The 22,130-nt window shown below is 41.9% G+C and overlaps 1 protein-coding gene across 5 annotated transcripts in view; it reads left to right on the forward strand.

The window, feature by feature from the left end:
* Positions 1 to 22,130, forward strand: part of MAK (male germ cell associated kinase) — a 63,650-nt gene that overhangs the window by 25,840 nt on the left and 15,680 nt on the right. For 3 of the 5 annotated variants that reach the window (XM_075826641.1, XM_075826640.1, XM_075826642.1), the window contains 9 exons: positions 922 to 1,043; positions 1,969 to 2,048; positions 6,137 to 6,269; positions 7,092 to 7,263; positions 8,907 to 9,074; positions 10,592 to 10,729; positions 19,555 to 19,809; positions 20,342 to 20,523; positions 21,061 to 21,188. In XM_075826641.1, coding sequence (XP_075682756.1) covers positions 922 to 1,043; positions 1,969 to 2,048; positions 6,137 to 6,269; positions 7,092 to 7,263; positions 8,907 to 9,074; positions 10,592 to 10,729; positions 19,555 to 19,809; positions 20,342 to 20,523; positions 21,061 to 21,188 — 1,378 coding nt within the window. The remainder of the gene's footprint in view (positions 1 to 921; positions 1,044 to 1,968; positions 2,049 to 6,136; positions 6,270 to 7,091; positions 7,264 to 8,906; positions 9,075 to 10,591; positions 10,730 to 19,554; positions 19,810 to 20,341; positions 20,524 to 21,060; positions 21,189 to 22,130) is intronic. The other 2 variants (XM_075826644.1, XM_075826643.1) reach the window with 1 other exon arrangement.

A 22,130-nucleotide genomic window follows, 5' to 3' on the forward strand; every position in this document is an offset into this window, starting at 1 on the left:
GAGCGGAATCCCCGGCCATGTGATCTGACACCGGGGATTCCGCTCCTAGACTCAGTTCGTCAGGTGGCGCTGCTTACAGTGGGGGGTGCAATGCTATCTGCAGGGGGTGTGGAAAGACGGTGGGGACTCCCTCTAGGAGGGGAATCCTTGGCCAGAGCGCTGGCCGGGGATTCCGATGGTGGAGGGAGCTTAGGTGGCGCTATCTACAGAGGGTTTTGCGGGGGTTATGGGTGGCACTATCTACAGTGGGGGGTGTATTCCGGGGCTCTTAAAGCCCCGGCATACATGAGAGTGCAGTGCTGCTCACACTGTAGCAGCACTGCACTCATTAAACCCCTTCCAGGCTGCCGACGTCTATACACGTGCTTTCTGCATGGGGCATCGTCAGTTAGAACGTATATAGCCGTATGGCAGTCGTGAAATGGTTAATTCTGAAGAACTATTGGGTGTCTAGTTATAGTCAAATAAAGTTTTTTAACCTTTCCTGCTAATATAAGCCATTAAATTGTCCTCATCTGTCAAGTTGTAAAAAAAAATCTATTCATTCTTTTCTTTAATATTCATATTTATGGAGCAGCTAGGTGACAACAAATATGGCCGTCATTACAGGTTCCACTGGTTTCCGGCCTAGTTATGCAGTGAAATAACTAGGGAGACTCCTGTGTCCTTTCTAATTTGGTTGGCCAATTTTACATCCATCTTTAGGCAAGTCTGGATTGTCAGAATCTTGCTGTAACATGGAGATGTTTTTAGGTGTTGTTATTTGTGTCTAAGGCTGCGTTCAGACCCTTTGCAATGCAAAAGTTTGAGATCTGCATCAAATCCGCGGTGTCAACTCAGTCTTATTATATTGTTTTATTTTTGAAAAAATAAAAGTAAATAGTCTTGACGTGTAATATGTTTCTGCTTTATTATCTCCAGTCTTTGAAGAAACTGAATCATGCGAATGTGATCAAGTTAAAGGAGGTGATCAGAGAAAATGATCACCTGTATTTTGTATTTGAATATATGAAACAAAATCTTTACCAACTAATGAAAGACAGGTATGATCACATGCAGTACAATGACATTGGTGCTTGTTTCTATATCCACTCCAAATGGTCAATAACCAGTGGAACCCATGAGAAAACTCACTCAGCCTAACAGGATGCAGATTGAAATGTGTAACCATGGGGACATGTTGGACATGGAGACAATATTTGTATGTGTAACCATGGAGACATGTTGGTTTGTATTTGAGTTGTATACACAAGAGTAGGGTTTTTTTTTTTAATCAAGAACATGTGTAGATTGAAGCAATATTTTATTGACGAGATAAATCGTTTTCCATTATGAATATTTTGAAGTGCTGGATCTCTATGCACTTGACCATTGACGCTTGAATGGCATTTTATTTTTTTTAAAAAGGTTGTGTGTGTGTGTGTGTGTGTGTGTGTGTGTGTGTGGCAATAGGTCACTTTTTATATAATAATCTCTAATTAAACTCAGCCATAAAATGATTGAAAATCTATAAGGTGGACTATTGTGCAAGTCTGTTATTCAAGTCTCATGCAACTCTCTTTTCCAAATGGAAACAGTCATGCCTAATGCATATAAACTGTCCTAACAAAGAATTTTGGCTATAGCCACCAATTGGATTCCAGCTTGAATTTTTTCAGAGCAGGTGATCTGATTTGGATTTTGGGGATTTTTTTTGTAAATCTGATGATTTTATGAAGAGATACCAGAATTAAATGGACTGAATGGTTTGATGTACCAGAATAATTCCAAATAAAATGAATAACTTAATATGTAGAACGTTCTTTATACAGTAATATTCCAAGAATCAAATGGAACAATAAATTAAAAAAATATTTAATAAAAATTGATATAATATATAGAAATTTACACACCAGTCGTCAGCAAAGTCAGGATCCAATTTGCTACGTATTTGAAGCATTGCTTGAACTATTCAATTTGTCTCCACAGAAATAAGTTGTTTCCTGAATCAGTCATCAGAAACTTAATGTATCAAATATTACAGGGGCTAGCCTTTATCCATAAACACGGTAGGTTTGTAAAGAGAGACACATATAACCTTTAAATGTACTCTCTAGGTGGTAAATGTCTTTATTAGAGCTGCCACCCACTATTGGGGCAGCTATATGTGGGCTACTCCAGCCTATGTGTTCTCGGCAGTAACTTAAATTAGGGCATCATGTGTAAATGGCAGGTTCCTTTCACCAATGAATGGAATTCCACTATTTAGTAAGACAAACTACATTGATTTATATTATACGAGTATGTACATAAAGGTTGTTTTTAGGAATACGTACGATTATCTGAAACTAATGAGAACCAAACATGCTCTCATTTCCTAATGTAGTGTCTGTTACAGTTCGTCCCTATGCACTTCTATCCGGCTGTGAGTGGTAGGTGAATCTACTTATATGTAGTTGTAAACTTTTCAGCCACGGATGTGCCCCCCAAGATCAGCATTTGGTGACCAAATTATAATGAGTTGTAACAGAATAATACATTAGATCATGTCAAGTACTCATCCATTTTCTTTAATTGTATGTCCTCCAAGAAATCCCCCTTTAAGTGCAAGGATACATAATGTAAGGCGTCCAAATACCACTAGTCCTTTTATGTGCATTTTAACAATACTTTTTTTGCACGCTCCAGCTTTCCAAGAGGACCACTGATGCCATTTTGATAAAGGCATAATAGACGCACCATAGCTACTCTATTAGGTACACCGGCTGAATAATGCAAATATCTAACCAGCCAATCATGTAGCAGCAGCTCAATGCATAAAAAACATGTAGACCTGGTGTAGAGGTTCAGTTGTTGTTCAGACCTTATACCAGAACACGAAAAATATGATCTGATTGACTTTTTAGATGGAGTAGTTCATGTATTTCAGAACTGCTGATCTCCTTTAAGTGGATGGGCTACAGCAGCAAAAGACCATGCTACGATCCACATCTGTCAGCTAAGAAAAGTGGGCACACACTGATTAATACTGTACAGTTGAAAATTGTAGAAATGTTGCTATATCTGACAAATCTCAATTTCTGCTGTACCATGCAGATAATCCGGTGTCCGGTGTAAACCCCACTTCGTACATTGTGCCAATTCAGACTGGCGTTGGTGGAACAATGGTGTGGAGAATGTACACTACCGTTCAAAAGTTTAGGGTCACTTTGAAATTTCCTTATTTTTTAAAGAAAAGCACAGTTTTTTTCAATGAAGATAACATTAAATTAATTAGAAATACACTCTATAGATTGTTAATGTGCTAAATGACTATTCTAGCTGCAAACGTCTGGTTTTTAATGCAATATCTACATAGGTGTATAGAGGCCCATTTCCAGCAACCATCACTCCAGTGTCCTAATGGTACATTGTGTTTGCTAACTGTGTTAGAAGGCTAATGGATGATTAGAAAACACTTGAAAACCCTTGTGCAATTATGTTAGCACCGCTGTAAACAGTTTTGCTGTTTAGAGCAGCTATAAAACTGACCTTCCTTTGAGCTAGTTGAGAATCTGGAGCATTACATTTGTGGGTTCGATTAAACTCTCAAAATGGCTAGAAAAAGAGAGCTTTCATGTGAAACTCGACAGTCTATTCTTGTTCTTAGAAATGAAGGCTATTCCATGCGAGAAATTGCCAAGAAACTGAAGATTTCCTACAACGGTGTGCACTACTCCCTTCAGAGGACAGCACACACAGGCTCTAACCAGAGTAGAAAGAGAAGTGGGAGGCCCCGCTGCACAACTGAGCAACAAGACAAGTACATTAGAGTCTCTAGTTTGAGAAATCGACGCCTCACAGGTCCTCAACTGGCAGCTTCATTAAATAGTACCCGCAAAACGCCAGTGTCAACGTCTACAGTGAAGAGGCGACTCCGGGATGCTGGCCTTCAGGGCAAAGTGGCAAAGAAAAAGCCATATCTGAGACTGGCTAATAAAAGGAAAAGATTAATATGGGCAAAAGCACACAGACATTGGACAGAGGAAGATTGGAAAAAAGTGTTATGGACAGACGAATCGAAATTTGAGGTGTTTGGATCACACAGAAGAACATTTGTGAGACGCAGAACAACTGAAAAGATGCTGGAAGAGTGCCTGACGCCATCTGTCAAGCATGGTGGAGGTAATGTGATGGTCTGGGGTTGCTTTGGTGCTGGTAAAGTGGGAGATTTGTAAAAGGGATTTTGAATAAGGAAGGCTATCACTCCATTTTGCAACTCTATGCCATACCCTTTGGACAGCGCTTGATTGGAGCCAATTTCATCCTACAACAGGACAATGACCCAAAGCACACCTCCAAATTATGCAAGAACTATTTAGGGAAGAAGCAGGCACCTGGTATTCTATCTGTAATGGCGTGGCCAGCGCAGTCACCAGATCTCAACCCCATAGAGCTGTTGTGGGAGCAGCTTGACCGTATGGTACGCAAGAAGTGCCCATCAAACCAACTTGTGGGAGGGGCTTCTGGAAGCATGGGGTGAAATTTTTCCCGATTACCTCAGCAAATTAACAGCTAGAATGCCAAAGTCTGCAATGCTGTAATTGCTGCAAATGGAGCATTCTTTGACAAAAGCAAAGTTTGAAGGAGCAAATTATTATTTGAAATAAAAATCATTATTTCTAACCTTGTCAATGTCTTGACTATATTTTCTAGTCATTTTGTAACTCATTTGATAAATATAAGTGTGAGTTTTCATGGAAAACACAAAATTGTCTGGGTGACCCCAAACTTTTGAACGGTAGTGTATATGTATCACAGCCTGAGTACTGTTGCTGACCATGTCTATCCCTTTATGGCCATAGTCTGCCTTTCTGAAAATGGCAAAAGTCACAAAACTGGTGCCACAAATATGACAGAGTTCAGTGTACTCCAGTGGCCTGCACAGTGTTCAGATGGCAGAGACCTGTGGGGTGGAAGGTTCATATCGTGAATGTTCAGCAACTATGTAATGCAAACATAGACCAAAATCTAGCACTTTATTGAATCTACATCACAATAAAATGAGGCTGTTCTCAGGGCAAGGTAGCTCCTACCCAGTACTAGAAAGGTGTATGTAATAAAGGGGCACTACGTGTATATTATGCCTAACACCCACATTTAACCAAGTAACTCAAATATATTCATTCATCTATGATCTGGTGACAACTTGGAAATGGTATCAAGGGTCCTTGAAGTAGATTCTCTTTTCTTTACATTCTTTTTTTTCATACTGTTTTCTTTACTTTCCTACTTTTGCGTCCTGCCAGAGAGAATAAGATGTTCACTGAGAATGAAATAAGGAACATTATGTTTCAGGTGTTTTCTGGTTTAGCCTTTGTGCACAAGCATGGTAAGCCATTTCATTTGCACCCGCTTTTGCTTTATTTTATTTTGTGAACAATCATGACCTGTATCACTGGACAGTCCTACAGTACATTGCGTGCCTCAGCTTGCTGGTCTGTCTTCTATTGTATAGCCCTCACCTTCCTTAGCTATGTGACCTATTTTACCATGTCTGTTAAAATATACGTTGCTTGTTACAGTTGTGTTACTTGGTTGAGGTTCAGTCTCATAGTTGAGCAAGACTAGTGCTCAAACATACGGTAAAAACACAATAGCTGATCTCGGGGACCACAGTTGCACAGGGTGGGGATTCTTCATCCATACAAGCAACTGTATATAGATAGTATATGTACATCGATCAGAATTATAACTCACTTATCCAGTCCTCCAGTGTATAGAGACCATCTATATGTGGACATGTGGCTTGTATGTAAAAGAAAACACCTCCGAGACCTCATTTTACATTTCCCTGACATTTTACCTCATCTAAAACAATCTGTTACTATAGAACCTCTCTTACAAGCAGTAAATATATTTGGTAACGCATGGTAGTATTTTGGTTATCAGTATCCTATACTTTCTACCTGATTTTTGCTTTTCCCACGACTTTTGCCTTCCTTCTTCTTGAAATGAAAACCTTTATTTTCTCCTGAATGGCTATAACTTTCCCTGCTGATAACTCTACCATATTACATTTCATGTTGTCACGGTTTACGTACATTCCATATATATCTATCTTATTGTCCATCAAGTCAAATTATATACTGACATTTCTCTCCGAAATTCAAATTAGGTTTTTTTCATCGAGATATGAAGCCAGAAAACCTTCTATGTATGGGTCCTGAGCTTGTAAAAATAGCTGATTTTGGGTTAGTTCGAGAGCTGCGATCTCAACCACCTTATACAGATTATGTGTCTACCCGATGGTATGTTCTACATATTTACCGAAATGAAATTCTTAATGGATCATTGCACAAATATATAGAAAGAATATGAATACACATTTGTAGAGTTCTGTTAAGCTGTGTTACATCTTAGCATTTGCTTAAAGGGATTGTTCCAGCATTTAATGTTATAGCAATATAATTGAGCATTAAAAATCTATCTTGTTACAAAAATGCTCCAGTTGTGAGAATTTCCCTTTGCTTCATTATTATGGCGCCCCCTGGTGTTCAATCTATATAGTAATGTGCACTTCCTCCTACTGAGCGGAATTAGTGAGGACGCACATGCTCAGTTTCACTCTTCATCTTCCATCAGGCAATAGAAAATGCCTCCCCTGATTGTCAGTAGAGAAAACGCTTTTATTCAGAAACACAGCTTGTCTTTTTCAGTTATATAGGGCAGAGCTCTCCCTCTGAAAAGATATGTAATGTGGGGAATATGTGGAGCTTCTCGTAGAGAGGAGGCGGAGGCAGTGAAACAGACGGATCTGCCTGTGTAAGCTATGACAAGGAGGGGGAGGGGACTGCAGAAAAAGGACACGCCCCCTGATTTGCCAGCCTGAAGAAAATCTAGTAGAGCAATAAATGGAAAGATCTCTGATTCCATGTAAGATACATAAACGGTTCTAGCTTTGTTAGAAACAGATTGTTATTCACTATATTAGGTCTGATTTTCTTTTTTTCAATAATTCTGGGACAACCCCTTTAAGGGCTCATTTATATAGAATAGCCATATTAAGTCATGATGTGTGACGTCGTATAATGCCTCTGTATGGCTAATTTCTTAGATTTTGTTTCCTTCAGGTATAGAGCTCCTGAAGTTTTACTAAGATCGTTGGTGTACAGCTCTCCAATAGACATATGGGCAGTTGGCAGCATTATGGCCGAGTTGTATACACTTAGGCCACTATTCCCAGGAACAAGTGAGGTTGATGAAATTTTCAAAATTTGCCAGGTTCTAGGTACACCAAAGAAAGTAAGTGGGTTTCTTTTGTTAAAAGTTTTACTTAACATAAAAATGAAACACAAATAGCCACTAGTTAAAAATGGGGAAAAAATGCTTTTGAACCAAACTTTTTATAGTTTAAATCTGCTTAGAATATTGTGTAACTAAAGATGCTTTTCTTTATGTTGTGCAGATTTCAGGTTACATGATGATGTATTCTTTTTCATTCTTGTCTTCAGCTACATTTAGATTATTACCAGAGAGCAGCGCATTGTGCGAGTTCTGGTGATAGTTAGGCCTTATAACATGGGCATATCCACGATCCACATTAGTTCCATATTAAAAGGGTCCTGAATAGGGGTGCTACAGGAGCTGTTCCCACGGCTGTACTTTTATGTCTTATTTTTATATATATATATATATATATATATATATATATATTTTATTTTTTTTTAATTCTTTTTAAATATGATCATTTAACCCTTTCACTGCCGAGGACCTATATATATGCAATACATCATGACTTTCAGATATTTCTGCTATTAGAATATAAGGGCTAGAGCTAAGAGCCCAGAATTTAGCTTTAACAATTCTACTATGATCAAAACTCTAGGTGCAATATCCGGGGGCGCCGCACTTGTTTGAAGTCAGGAAGCCGAATAAAAAGTTGTACCCTCTGGTTCGTTTTTTTTTTTTTTTTTAATGTGATCACCCTTCGTGGGCTTCGTTCACATCTGCGTCAGGGCTCCGTTCTGACATTCCGTCTGAGCTTTCCGTCAGAACGGAGCCCTGACTGAAGCAAACGGAAACCATAGGTTTCCATTTGTATCAGTTGTGCAAGGGTTCCATCGTTTTAACGGAACGAATAGCGTAGTCGAAAAACTAGGAATTGTTCAATTTCTTCAGATTTAAATGGCAGAATATTGTGAAAAGTGATTTAATGCGGTTGTTAGCTTTTGACAATCTCTAATCTGATCACAAGGTGTCCTGCTACTGGAACCCCCAGTGATCGACTGCAATCTGTGGGGGAATCTGGCAACAAGTATTCAATTTCCCTGCAGCAACACCACATGGGAAATCTTAGGCTCAGTTCACACTGAGTTTTTTGACGCGGAAGCTGCGTCGGAGGCGTTATTTTCCCACGAGCGGAAAAAAACGCTCGCAGGAAAAAGAAGCGACATGCCCTATCTTTGGGCGTTTACATCTCTGACCTACCATTGACATCAATGGGAGGCAAAGAAAGCGTATTTCGCTGCGTTTTTGCCCGTGGCGCTCAATGGGCGCGAGCGGAAACGCGACAAACTGAGTTTTGAGGCAGAATTTTCTGCATGCAAAAAACTCTTATGTGAACAGGGTCTTACAGTTCTCATTGAGCTCAATGGACTGAATCTGTAATGCATGGACATGCCTTTTATACTGCCTAGTAAACCATTTCTTTACAATGAAAGTCCATGGGCAACATACGCAACTGTATTACATACGTCCGGTACATACTGTATATTTGGGGAATGCATCAGGAGATTTTCCCGGCGTATACGCTGAACATACACTGCAAACAGAACCTAAACCAGACAACTGGAGAAACTGAAGAAATGTAAGAAAATAAAAAGCTAATAATGACTGTGTCTTATGAAAGATTTTTATATAACCAATTATTATTTTTTACTCCCTAGAGTGACTGGTCTGAAGGATATCAACTTGCAGCTTCCATGAATTTCCGCTTCCCTCAATGTGTACCTATAAACCTAAAAACTCTCATCCCAAATGCTAGCGAAGAGGCGTTAACTCTGATGAGAGACATGCTGCATTGGGATCCCAAGAAACGTCCCACAGCCAGTCAGGTACGTGGCTTCCACTTTGCATTTCATTTTGTTTACTTCCAGTGGATAAAATTCTGTCCATGGTCATGTAACGGACACACAGGTTCACGGCTCGTTTCAGTTAAAGTATGTGTATCGATTGGTGTAGGTCAAAATATAATAGGGAAGATTATGACAAAAAACACAGACACACACTGATGTTGCCATTGTTGACTCAACAATTTTTAGTGGCCTGGGATGGTGATGCAGTGTCCCCCAAACTATCACATTGTCCTGGACCTTTTACTCCTTTGTTTGGCACCCCTGACTTCCCACCAGTGCAGTGGCGTAACTACCGCGGTAGCAGCAGTAGCGGCTGCTACGGGGCCCGGGGCTTGAGGGGGCCCGGTGGCGCCGCTAGCAGCCGTTATGGCTACTACAGCGGTAGCGTCGCTACTGTGGGGCCCGCGACGCCGAGCCTTACACAGGCCATCTCATGCCTGTAGGTGTCGCTAGCACCGGAGGGGGCCCCAGTGCTAGCGGCAGCCAAATACATGAATGGCCGGGCATGTTCCGTGCCTGACCATCCAGTGCCTTACAATGACACTGATTGGCTAGCGGCGCGATGACATCATCGCGCCGCTTCCATGCTTGGAAGGCGCTGATTGGCGGGGCAAGTCATTCTGCCCCGCCAATCAGCGTCATTGGAGGACGCTCGTTCAACTCCTGCAGACATGCTCAGAAGAGAGCATGTCTGCATCGCCAGTGAACAGCGTGGGAACCGGAGAATGTGAGTATGTCAAGTTTTTGTTTTTTTTCCCCTCATAAAAATGTGAATGGCATTATCTATGAGGGGGGGAGGGGGGGGGGGTCATCTTTATGTGGGCTATTATATATAGGGGGTCTATATGTGGGGCAGTAGCTACAGGGGGGGTCTATATGTGGGGGTGTGGGCCATTATATACAGGGGGCTCTATATGTGGGCCATTATATACAGGGGGGTCTATATGTGGGGGTGTGGGCCACTATATACAGGGGGCTCTATATGTGGGGGTGTGGGCCACTATATACAGGGGGCTCTATATGTGGGCCATTATATACAGGGGGCTCTATATGTGGGCCACTATATACAGGGGGGGTCCATATGTGGCCCACTATATACAGGGGGGTCTATATGTGGGCCACTATATACAGGGGGGTCTATATGTGGGACACTATATACAGGGGTGGGTTACCTGTGGGGCACTAGCAACAGGGTGGCTATATGTAGTGCACAGTCTACAGGGGTGGGCTATATGTGGGACACTATATACAGGGGGAGCTATATGTGAGACACTATATACAGAGGTGGGCTATACGTGGAGCACTAACTATAGGGGAAGCTATATGTAGGGCAGCACGGTGGCTCAGTGGTTAGCACTATTGCCTTGCAGCTCTGGAGTCCATATGTGGGCACTATCTACAGGGGCTTCTATGTAGGTCACTATCTACAGGGGACATGTTGTGTGTTTGTGACAGTTATATTTAGATGTGTTGAGAATTTTAACTTCGTTTTATAGGTGCAGAAATGTTTTAAAAGTGAGAAGCTGAAGACATCTAAACGGAAAACTGCAGAAATGGGTCATGGCCGGGAGAAATCCATCATAGAGGTCTGGACCGGAGGGAGAAGAAAAGAACTAGAATCTGAGACGTCACCGGTGAGTCACTTAATATAAATGTTTATTCTGCCTCTAATCAGTATTGTAGTCACTGTATGATCTGCAGCGAGATGATGGTGATAGGATTTTTTTTGTGAAACCGCATCTCCCAGCATATCCTTACCATTGTTCCGGCCATGCTGGGAGCTGTAGTTTTACGCCGTACAAACTTATACGCAGTGGCGTAACTACCGCTATAGCAGCCGTAGCGACTTCTACAGGGCCTGCAGCATGAGGGGGCCCGTGCCACCCGCCGGCACGGCCCCCTCCCATGGCCGCAGGCTCCGCTAGCAGCCGCTATGGCTGCTACAGCGCGACGCCACTGAAGGGGTTGTTCCTACATAAGACATGTATCCCCTATCCACAGGATAGGGGATACATGTGTGATCGCTGGCAGCGATGAGGAGAACGGGGGACCGAAAGTCCCCCCTAAGTTCTCCATGACAAACCTCGGACTTCCGGGGTCTGTGTCGGCAGCTCCGTAGAAATGAATGGAGCGCCGGTCGCGCTTGTGCGCATGCGTGACCAGCGCTCCTTTCATTTTTATTGAACTGCGCAGACGCCGGAAGTCCGAGGTTAGTCATGGAGAACTTCGGGGGACTTTCGGTCCCCCGTTCTCCTTATCGCTGCCAGTGATCACACATGTATCCCCTATCCTGTGGATAGGGGATGCATGTCTTTTGTAGGACAAACTATAGGACGTTTTTTTTTGGGGGGGGGGGGGCTATATAGCGTTATCTACAGGGGGGGCTGTATGGCGTTATCTACAGGGGGGCTGTATGGCGTTATCTACAGGGGGGCTGTATGGCGTTATCTACAGAGGGAGTCTGTATGGCGTTATCTACAGGGGGGCTGTATGGCGTTATCTGCAGGGGCTGTGTATGGTGCTATCTATAGGGGGGCGCTGTGTGGTGGAATCTATAGGGAGGCACTATCTACAAGGGGGGGGGGGTTGTGTGATACCCAGCAGAGGGGGGGGCCCCAGTCAAAAGTTTGCTATGGGGCCCAGTCTTTCCTAGTTACGCCCCTGCACCAGTGGTTGGAGTGGAGGAGTTTTTGTCCTGGAATAAACATATAAATGTTAGACTCCCCTCCACACTTGCCACTACACATGAACTTCCTCCTCTTTCGTCTCTTCACACATCTTGTTCTCACAAAAGATTGTCTTGGATGGAATATCTCCAACTTAGAGCATACATATTATCTTTCTCAGACGGTGCTGCTCTTACTTTGGACAAAACTGCACTGGAAACTTTTCTTTTGCTACCTTCTATGCCCTCTAAACTTTCATCAACTCTACATATCTTAATTCGTTCTTCCTCTGATCTTTCGCAAGTTCGATATCTGCAGGCATGGGAATGTGAATTGGGGTTTCATATCCAGGACGAAGATTGGCCCAAAATATTCCTGCTTACACATAGACTGCCCACAGCTTGCTATGCTCCGGAAAAGAACTATAAGATCCTTACCCGATGGTACCGTTATCCGGTTTTACTACACAGAGCTTTCGCCACCGCCCCCACCCCCCATGTACTTTTAGGCTCTCAACTACCTATTTAACCATCCATAGGTTTATTATCACTCTTACCATGTCATGAAACAGCTCTGAAAAAATACATCTTCAGGCCCCATGCACACGACAGCAAAAAACGGAGCCATTCACTTTCATTGAACACTGACACCTTTCCGTAGCACTACGGAAGGGTGTCAGTGCCGTGGAAATGTTCCGGGAATTATGGAACATGTCCGTTCTTTCGCATTTTGCGGGCCGTGCTCCCATACTTTGTATGGGAGCACGGCCCGAAAATGCGGCTGTCAGTCAGCGGCCGGCCGTGCCCGCAATCGCGGGCCGTGATTGCGGACACGGTCGTGTGCATGGGGTCTCAGACATTTTCTTACAGCAGCCAGATGTGTGATTCCTAGATACTGGAAATCCACAAGATGCCCTTCTTTACTTGAATGGGTAACTGAATTGAATCATATTATGAGAATGAAGAGTCTTTTGGCAAGGGATAATGGAAAACAAGATAGATTCCTAAATACCTGGAAGGGTTGGATTCTGTTTACGGATAGTGATGCGCTTTCTCACTGGTTGGAAGATAACACTTGAATCTTTCTAGCCATTAACACGTCTTTGGTCGATGCCCTCCTTCTTCACCTCCCTTGTCCTCCTCCCTTTTCCAACCCCCCCCCCCCTCACATTTTTATTATGTGCCATTGTAAACTTTTGTTGTTGACATTATATATACTCCATGTGTATTGCATTCTATCATATTCTGCTGATTTTTTCAGTTAAATTGTCATTTGATTTATATGCAATTATATTTCTATAGTACATTTTTTTTGAAAATCTAATAAATCTCGATAATGGAAAAAAAAAAGTATGTGTATCAGACCTGTGTCGTGTAACGATCCCAGCACCTCTGTGTCCATCACATGGCCATGGACAGAACTTTATTCATTGGAAGTAAACAAGGAATGTTCCTACTGAATAACAACAAGTTACAAGGTAGTTGGGAGTACCGAAACAGCCAAGATCGCTGAGCTACACTGTTTCCGTAACTCCCATTGAAGTGAATGGAAGTTACAGAAATACTGTAGCACAGTGAGCTACGCAGTTTCCGGAACTCGAGAGCTATGAGAAAACAGCGTAACTCGCAGTTCTAAGCTTTTTCCGTACTCCCGTATCCTTTGGATACACCATAAATCTCTTAGATGAGAATACCCCTTTAACCCCTTAGTGACCAACAATACGCCTTTTCACGTTCGTCACTAAGGGGCTTTAGTCTAGGCTGACGCCTTTTCACGTGAGCCTAGTCTAAGTCCTGCACGGGTCTCCCGTGCAGGCTGGAGCCGGGGCTAAGCTGTCTGATGACAGCTGAGCTCCTGCTCCAACGCCTGCTATCAAAGTTTACTTCGATCGCGGCTGTTTAACCCGTCAATAGCGACAGCAGCATTTAACTTGTTTACAGAGGGAGTGTGCTCCCTCTGTCACCCATCGGCGGCCCGCAAATGCAATCGCGGGTCTCCGATGGGTTGTCATGGCAGCCGGGGGCTTGATAAAAGCCCCCAGGTCTGCCCTGGACATATGCCTGTTAAGACGCGCCGGAGGCACGTCCTAATAGATTGCCTGTCAGATTTACACTGACAGGCAATAATGCTCTGGTATCTGAAGATCGCACAGTAAAGTCCCCTAGTGGGACTAATGAAATAAATAATAAATGTGAAATAAATATTATTAATAAAAATTACAGTAAAAAAATAAATCCATTTATTTCCATAAAAAGTGGTTTTTATTTAGTAAAAGTGTAATAAATAAATAAAATTACACATATATGGTATCGCCGCGACCGTAATGACTCCATTAATAAAGTTAATATGTAATTTAAACCGCAAGGTGAACACCGTAAAAAAAGAAACCACAAAAAACAATGGCGAAATTGCCATTTTTTTCCATTGCCCCCCAAAAAAGTCATAATAAACATGAATCAATAAGTCCCATGCGTACCAAAAATGGGGATCTTGCAAATACCCTCTCTTTTTTGTATTATATAGAGTGAGTATTGGGAACTAGAGATGAGCGAACCGGGACAACCGAACCCGGTTTCGGTCCGAACATTGGGAAAAGTTCGGTTCGCAGCGAATCCGAACTTCACCGGGTTCGGCCGAACACGTTTTGACCGAACCCGGTCAAAAATATTATACAAATCGGCAGCCACTTGTCTCTATCAATCACTGATAGAGAAAAGAGGCTGCTGATTAAAAATAAAATAAAAAGCATTTCATACGTACCCGGTCGTTGTCTTGGTGACGAGTCCCTCTTCTTCCTCCAGTCCGACCTTCTTTTGTGACGCGGCAGCCTGTGATTGGCTGCAGAGGCCGCGGCAGCCTGTGATTGGCTGCAGCGGTCACATGGGCTGTAACGTCATCCAGGAATGTCGGGCCGGATGTCGAGAGGGACGCGTCACCAAGGCAACGGCCGGGAGACCGGACTGGAGGAAGCAGAAAGTTCTCTGTAAGTATGAACGTCTTTTTTTTTTTTTTTTTTACAGGTTACTCTATATTCTGATCGGAATTCACTGTCCAGGGTGCTGAATCCGTTACTGCCGATCAGTTAACTCTTTCAGCACCCTGGACAGTGACTATTTACTGACGTCGCCTAGCAACGCTGCCGTAATGACGGGTGCACATATGTAGCCACCCGTCATTACGGGGCCTCATGCACACAACCGTAAAAACACCTGTTATTACGGGTCGTAATTACGACCCGAAATAGCGGGCCCATAGACTTCTGTTAGCCACGGGTACCTTCCCGTTTTCTCACGGGAAGGTGCCCGTGCCGTTAAAAAGATAGAACATGTTCTATTTTTTTTATTTTATGGCCCGTGCTCCTATACTTAATAATGGGAGCACGGCTCGGAAAAACGACCGGCTGCCCGTGGCCGGCCATGCTCATCTCCTGAAATACTCTGTGCTGCCTTAAACTCTGTGGACAGGTCAGGATCCTGTTTCTTTTAAATGCTGCTGGGGAACCCGCTCGATCCACTATATAAGGCTGCGCTACAGTGCTTGGGAATAAGTGACTTGGGCAGAAGAGGATGGAGGCGCAGCCTTATATAGTGGATCGAGCGGGTTCCCCAGCAGCATTTAAAAGAAACAGGATCCTGACCTGTCCACAGAGTTTAAGGCAGCACAGAGTATTTCAGGAGATGAGCGTGCGGATCTTGTGCGGGGTGGTGACTTGCCAATCAGGTGAAGGTGTTATTGAGGACAGGAGTGGAGGAGAGGTAACAGACTGAGAGCTACGTAATGGTAAGAGCAGAGTTCACAGCAGCACAGAATATTTCAGGAGAGGAGCGTGCAGATGTTGAGGAGTGTATGACGCTGAGAGGCCGCGGCAGCCTGTGATTGGCTGCAGAGGCTGCTGCAGCATGTGATTGGCTGCAGAGGCGGTCACGTGATGTGTGTGACCGCCACTACAGCCTGTGATTGGCTGCAGCGGTGACATGGATGAAACGTCATCGCTGGAGGCCGGACAGGAGGAATGTAAGTATGAACGTATTTTTTTTATTACATTAAAATTGTATTTTCCGCGTGCCGAGCATGGTACTGTCAAGGTTGCTGAAAGAGTTAGTGCAGCCCATTAACTCTTTCAGCACCCTGGACAGTACCATGCTCGGCGCACGGAAATTACAGGTTCGGTCAGAACTAGTTCGGTCCGAATCAAACTTTTTCGTGAAATTCGGCGAACTAGCCGAACCGAACTTTTCATAAGTTCGCTCATCTCTATTGGGAACCACAAAGGTGTATGCCACCAGTATTGTACTAATTTTTATTAAGGAAATGGGAAGAAGGGATAAGAGTTGTAGCAGCACAATAGGGTATTCGGGCTAAACAGCCTATGTATACCACCCTTGAAAATGGCATACACCGCTGATCACCGCTATTGAGACCAGCAGTGATGCAATAGTCCGTATGAAGATAGAGGTGCACTATGTGAAGTGCCCTGATTATTAGGTGCTTGCTGTTAGTTCTCACCGCTATTACGGGAGAAACAGTAGGCAGCAGCACGGTGTGGTATTCTGGCTAAACAGCCTATGTATATCGCTCTGCTGACTCAGTGAACGCTGTCAGAGGTTTCACCCGGCAGCGTCTATCAAGATACAGGCACCGCTCTCCTTCCAGGAGCAGTGCTTCTACATATGAATAGTTGCGGACTGTTGATTTATGTTGTAGATAGCAATAGATAGAACCAGGACCTATAACATTGGTTTCATTAATATGACTAGACACCCGACGCGCGTTTCGCCGGCATTCCTCTTGGGGTGTGACCCGCCGGTTCTGACGCCCTTAAATATGGTAAATGCTGATTGACAGCTAAAGGGGCCAATAGGAAAATTTTTGAATATAACAGTGTGTAGGTGACAGGTAGATTGATTCCAAATATCTGTCAAAAAGCTCAATATTATTTATTTACAAGAAGACCAATTCTTAAAGGAATTTTAATTTGATACTGAGTGTTACACTTAGTTTTTTTATATTTATTTTAATTTATAAATTGCTTATACACATATAAATATCTAGAATGTCAAATTTATTCACATTTAATTGTTTTGCACAAAAACTGATTAAATGAAACCAAAATAATTTAAAAAAAATATAGTTATAAGTTAATAGTGAATGTTACACTCTATTTGTTTGTATTTCTTTTAATGTATGAAGTACACACATATATATATATATATATATATATATATATATATATATATATATATATATATATATATATCTCCAAGTTGATAATCTTCACATCAAGTTGTTCTGCATCATCTAATTATAGACTATCTATGATATTTCATTGATGTAATGGAGTGACATCCATAAGTAAAAGCCTTTAGTACTCAAACAGTTTGTATAGTTTGAAGAAAGGGAAAGAAATGTGAACAGTTATCATAATGAATTATTGAGTTATCTATTCCTCTTGTGCTTCTAGTAAGTTGCCAGTTATGAACGGTGAGCTATTCTAAACTATGGACCAAGAATTCTCAATTTCATAAAGATTCTTTAGATTTCTCCTATGGTGTAAAATGTATGTTCACAGAAAGCAACCAAAGTTGAAACTCTCATTTAGGCCATTTGGATTGACAGAGTTCATCTGAAAGATCCACTGACTTTCTCTTTTTAAAAGGGCTTCATCCAAATTGCCCCCTCTTATGCCCATTGTGAGTTGGCAAATTGCCCATCCTTTGTTTGTTTGTCCAATCCAGATTATGATGTTGCTTGTAATGTCTGGCAATTGGGGTCGGGGTAAAGGGTTTATTTTGTGCCTGACTGTCTAGTTTGTTTTTCTCATAATTTAAGATGGAGCATATCGGGTCACACCCCAAGAGGAAGCCGGAATGCCGGCGAAACGCGCGTCGGGTGTCTAGTCATATTAATGAAACCAATGTTATAGGTCCTGGTTCTATCTATTGCTATCTACAACATAAATCAACAGTCCGCAACTATTCATATGTAGAAGCACTGCTCCTGGAAGGAGAGCGGTGCCTGTATCTTGATAGTCAGCAGAGCGATATACATAGGCTGTTTAGCCAGAATACCACACCGTGCTGCTGCCTACTGTTTCTCCCGTAATAGCGGTGAGAACTGACAGCAAGCACCTTATAATCAGGGCACTTCACATAGTGCACCTCTATCGTCACACGGACTATTGCATCACTGCTGGTCTCAATAGCGGTGATCAGTGGTGTATGCCATTTTCAAGGGCGGTATACATAGGCTGCTTAGCCCGAATACCCTATTGTGCTGCTGCCTACCGTCTCTCCCGTACTAGCGGTGAGAACTGACAGCGAGCATTTAATAATCAGGGCACTTTACGTAGTGTTCTTCCACATGGGCTACCACATCGCTGCTGGTTTTAGCAGCGGTGGTCAGCAATGTATAACAATACAATGTGGGCTGCCAAGTGATCCCGCTGATAGACGCACACAGAGCTCTATCAGCAACTAATGCTAAAAATCTCAGCACGACACTTTATCGTGCTACTCTCTGTTGTCTCTTGTATCTATACCAAGAGAACCTTAAGACACTGATACAGTGTCTACTGATTAACAGCAAATGCTGATACACTCAATGCACATAATATAGCACACTTGGAATAAAGACCATTATACCACTGCTATCAGATCTCTACATAGTTTACCATAGAGCAACGAATAAAGCTCAATTTAATGCAATATTCTTACTAACCTCATTAAAAAAACAGGTTTGGCTATGTTATTGTAGGACAGTAATAATTGATAGTTAACTATTCATAAGGCAAATTGTGCTCTCATGGTGCAGGACAAGGGGGTCATCTGCACCTCAATCAAATTTGACCTACATTGGACAATTGTAAAAATGTCCCAAAAAAATGTTGCATAAAATATATTAATAAAGTTTATTATTTTCATCACTATTTTACATTTCCCCTAAGAACCACAACTCTTATCCCTTCTTCCCATTTCCTTAATAAAAATTACCCCAAAACAGTACCAATCAAAACTACGTCTCGTCCCGCAGAAAACAAGCCCAAAAAATCACTACATTGATGGAAAAATAAAAAAGTTACGGCTCTTGGAAAGCAACGATGCAAAAACAAATAATTTTAGTTCAAAAGTGTTTTTATTGTGCAAAAGTCGTAAAACATAAAAAAAAAACTCTACATATGTGGTATCGCCGTAATCGTACTGACCCATAGAATAAAGGTAACATGTTAGTTACGCCGCACAGTGAACGGCGTCAATTTAAAAACGCATAGCGCAATGGTGGAATTTCAGTTTTTTTTTATAATCCCCCCCCCCCAAAAAAAGTTAATAAAAAATTATATGTACCCTAAAATGGTGCTATTAAAAAGTACAACTAATCCCGCAAAAAACAAGTCCTCATACAGCTATGTAGACGAAAAAATAAAGTTATAGCTCTTTGAATGCGACTATAGAAAAACGAATAAAATAGCTTGGTCATTAGGGCCTAAAATGGGCTGGTCACTAAGGGGTTAAGGGGTTAAAAAAAAACTTTGCATGCACAATTTTTACTTCTGTTATTAAACATGCAATCTTCTTATCACTGAAAAAAATCTGACGGGGTTTGTTGTGTGGTTATGTTATTTTTATCTATTTTCTCAGAATTTCAAATATAAAAATAAAAAGATGCTGTTTTAGAAATGGATTTGTCATTTTTAATCCTGTGGCCTAAATTTAGAGGTAATAAAAAAAAAACAAAGCATATAAATGTGACTTATGAATACAAATAAAATGTTGTAATCCATTTGTTCACTTATCAAGGCTTTGAGGTACCCTTATTTTCAAGTTGGACAAGCATTTGGACCTCCAGCACAACAAGCAGAGCAGAAAAGGCCTTTAGATAAACCAGTGCAATCCAATGACCCGCAGCCATCATCTGAGATAAAAAAGAAATCCTCCTCTCCAACTGAAGCACCTGAAAAGATATTACCAAGTGACTCGTCTGCCTCACACAACGTGCTGCCATCCAGAGCTCTTCAAGTGGCACTCCCCAACATCAGCAAAACCATCTCTCCCGTAAGGAACAGTGTACTGGAACTTCTTATTGACATAGATATAGATCTTATCACACAATTAGTGTAAAGCTGGCCATACACTTCACATAAGTCAGCCAAAATGCAACTATTTCAGTGGGATCGCCAACAATCATTCGTGTATGTGGGCCTCCAGACTGTCCCCTGACGGCAGATGTCGGAGGGAAAGAGGAATTGAGCATGTTGGGTACATGCCCGGTCATTGTTCCTGCTGGAGATAGGTCGCTAATAGACGTTTCTGGTTGCAGCTTATTCCCTTCCTCTCATTGAAATAAACATGCACGCTCAGCCAAGCCAAATGTGCATATTTATGGTGGAGTCAGGAGACATGTTTGCCGGCTTAAGGTGGTTTTCCCATGAGACATTTATGACATATCCACAGGATGTTGTACATAACCATTTAATTTTTTTATGACAAATGTAACATATTCTAACTATCCAGCTGTAACCATGTCCTAGTCTTATCTGATTCACTGTAACAAATATCCAACTGATTTTTTCCCTTCATAACATAGAAGCCAGTCACCAATGGGCCACAGAACAGTGCTGTTAACCTTAAACATGGAAGACGACGCTGGGGCCAGTCCGTCTTCAAAGACAGCTGGGATGAATTTGATACAGACTTTGGTATTTCATTTTCTAAGAAGCCCAGCATGATTATGGTTAAAGAGAACAAAAATGATGACTCTTTATATGGGTGAGGTTTATATTAAAATAATGACCATGAACTGAGTGAACTGTAAGCCTGCATATCCGTATGAAGTGTAAAAGTTTAAAGGGGTATTCCAGTGAGAAACATTTATCACCTTTACGCCAATCACTAGTTATGGAAACAGGCGAGTGGGTTCCTCTAAGAGAATATATATGGCGCGGGAGCACATATGCTCGAAATCTTTATAGCAGTCAGAGCTAATTTGTGCTGATACAGATTTCTAAATCCCCCGCATAGACAAAGATTTAAAAGATAACATTCTAGCTACCTGCAGCCACCACTAGAGTGAGCTTACTGCATATTGTTATTCTGTCTGTGCATTGAATTCAATAGTAGCACAGTATGCAGTTAGTACCTGAGCTCCCCCTAGTGGGGGCTGAACGCAACCAGCATGTTATCATTTAAACCTATTCCTAGGCAGGGCATTTGAAGCTCTGCATCAGAAAAACTGAGATTTTCAAATAAATGCTACATGTGCCATTCGAATTGTAAAATACTTTATAAGTATTGTTTTATTTTCAGTTTTACAGATCCAGTTGCCACTGGAGAATTAAATAAAGGTTCCTCAAATGTGGGTTTTGTAAGAACAGACTCTGGACAAAAAACATCTGCTAAAGAACACTATCTTAGACAGTCAAGATATCTACCAGGTAAAATTATATGGCAAGATGACAGGGATTAGAGTGGTCTAGCTTGGAAACCCCTATATCACACTGCGACTCCCCTTGAGACGTGGTTGATGAAGTTTTAATGATTAGAGCCGCCATATGATCAGCTTTTATATGTGGTGGGACTTGTTTTCCATTCGTGCTGCAACATGTCATAAAAAGGTATAAAACGAGGGGTGGCCTGAAGCAGACATCTGGTCTGTTATAGGCTTTGCTCTTTACTATCCGAAGGTAAATAAATAGACTACTGCGCTCATTTTCCCCTAAACATTCAATTTGGGGAGCAATATGGTGCAGCCATACGTGGCGTATTTCTCTTGTATTTCCGCAGCGCATAAATACACTGCGAAAAAAACTGCAATGTCCAATGGGAAAAATATTTTGCAAATTCCAAAATTTCTTGCGATGCAGAATATTTTTCCCATAGACTTACATTGTAAAGTTTTTAGCAGCGTATTTTACACTGCAGAAATATAAGGCAAATACGCCGCGTGTGACTGCACCTTTATTGTGTATCTTTGTCACACTAATCTACATTACAAAGTTTGTTCAGTTACTCAGTGGAATGGTGTGTGTTTTATGTGTGTGCGCATGCGTGAAATGGATTATGTAAACCTCATTCACTAGCATTGTACTTGTAAATTTGTTACAGACAAATCTAAAATATATCTGTAACGTCAGAACATACCCTTTTTAGCTTCAACCTTATCGCTTCCAATGTGGATGGAAATCCTACTTGAATCACCCAAAGCACTGATTCCTAAGTGCTGGGGGCAGGATTCTTCTGCTGTCCCAGTATCCGGGACCGTGTACCACTAGCCCGAAGATGTGCCAATCTCTAGGGATCCTGTTCAGCTTATCCCTACCGTTTTGCTTGGTTAGTACAACTTGTGATAGTAACATGTCTTTTATTCAACTATATTA

The sequence above is a fragment of the Rhinoderma darwinii genome, chromosome 5 (genome assembly GCF_050947455.1).
Source record: "Rhinoderma darwinii isolate aRhiDar2 chromosome 5, aRhiDar2.hap1, whole genome shotgun sequence".
Lineage (NCBI taxonomy): Eukaryota > Metazoa > Chordata > Amphibia > Anura > Rhinodermatidae > Rhinoderma > Rhinoderma darwinii.